The 543-nt window shown below is 49.9% G+C and overlaps 1 protein-coding gene across 1 annotated transcript in view; it reads right to left on the reverse strand.

The window, feature by feature from the left end:
* Positions 1 to 543, reverse strand: part of P2RX4 (purinergic receptor P2X, ligand-gated ion channel, 4) — a gene marked incomplete at its 5' end in the record, with an annotated part of 5,764 nt that overhangs the window by 2,715 nt on the left and 2,506 nt on the right. Inside the window, 2 exons of the mRNA XM_010190202.1 lie at positions 224 to 365; positions 469 to 543. The exon at positions 469 to 543 is cut by the window's right edge and continues 5 nt beyond it. Of these exons, the coding sequence (XP_010188504.1) occupies positions 224 to 365; positions 469 to 543 (217 nt within the window). The remainder of the gene's footprint in view (positions 1 to 223; positions 366 to 468) is intronic.

Raw genomic sequence — 543 nt, forward strand, 5'->3', positions numbered from 1 at the left:
TCTTTCCCTCAGCTACAAGAGGACCTTGCACTTATTCCCTGCCCAACCCAGCCGAGGCCAAATAGTTGTTAAGTAGAATTGACTCCAGTCCCTCTGGCCAGAGCAGCTCTCATTTCTGCAGCTACTCTGTGCCCTATGGCTCATGCCTCGAGGCAGAGGGGTACAACCACCTACCACTTCTCTTCTACACAGCTGAGCCCCAAGAGAAGGGTCTGCCAAATACCTCCACAGCCATTTCCTGGAAGTTCTGCCCTGCAGCTTCAACTATTTTTCCTAAACGAAAGATAGGGCAGAAGGGATCTGTCTGGGAATCATAGATGCAGTTCTTGAGGTAGGTAGAGTTGATAGTAGGGAGGATGTTTCTCCTGCAGGGGAAGAAAGAGAGATCTGTTGCATCTTCCTCCCCTTCTCCAGCTTCCCTGCACTGTCTAAGACACCAGACAGCACAATGCCCCACACGCTATTTACTTGCTGAAGTGGAACTTGGGGTACCAAATGTTGTTCTTCACCAGAAGGGTGAAGTTCTCAGCTTCTTGCAGGAAT

This window comes from Mesitornis unicolor, unplaced genomic scaffold, assembly GCF_000695765.1.
Source record: "Mesitornis unicolor isolate BGI_N332 unplaced genomic scaffold, ASM69576v1 scaffold30878, whole genome shotgun sequence".
Lineage (NCBI taxonomy): Eukaryota > Metazoa > Chordata > Aves > Mesitornithiformes > Mesitornithidae > Mesitornis > Mesitornis unicolor.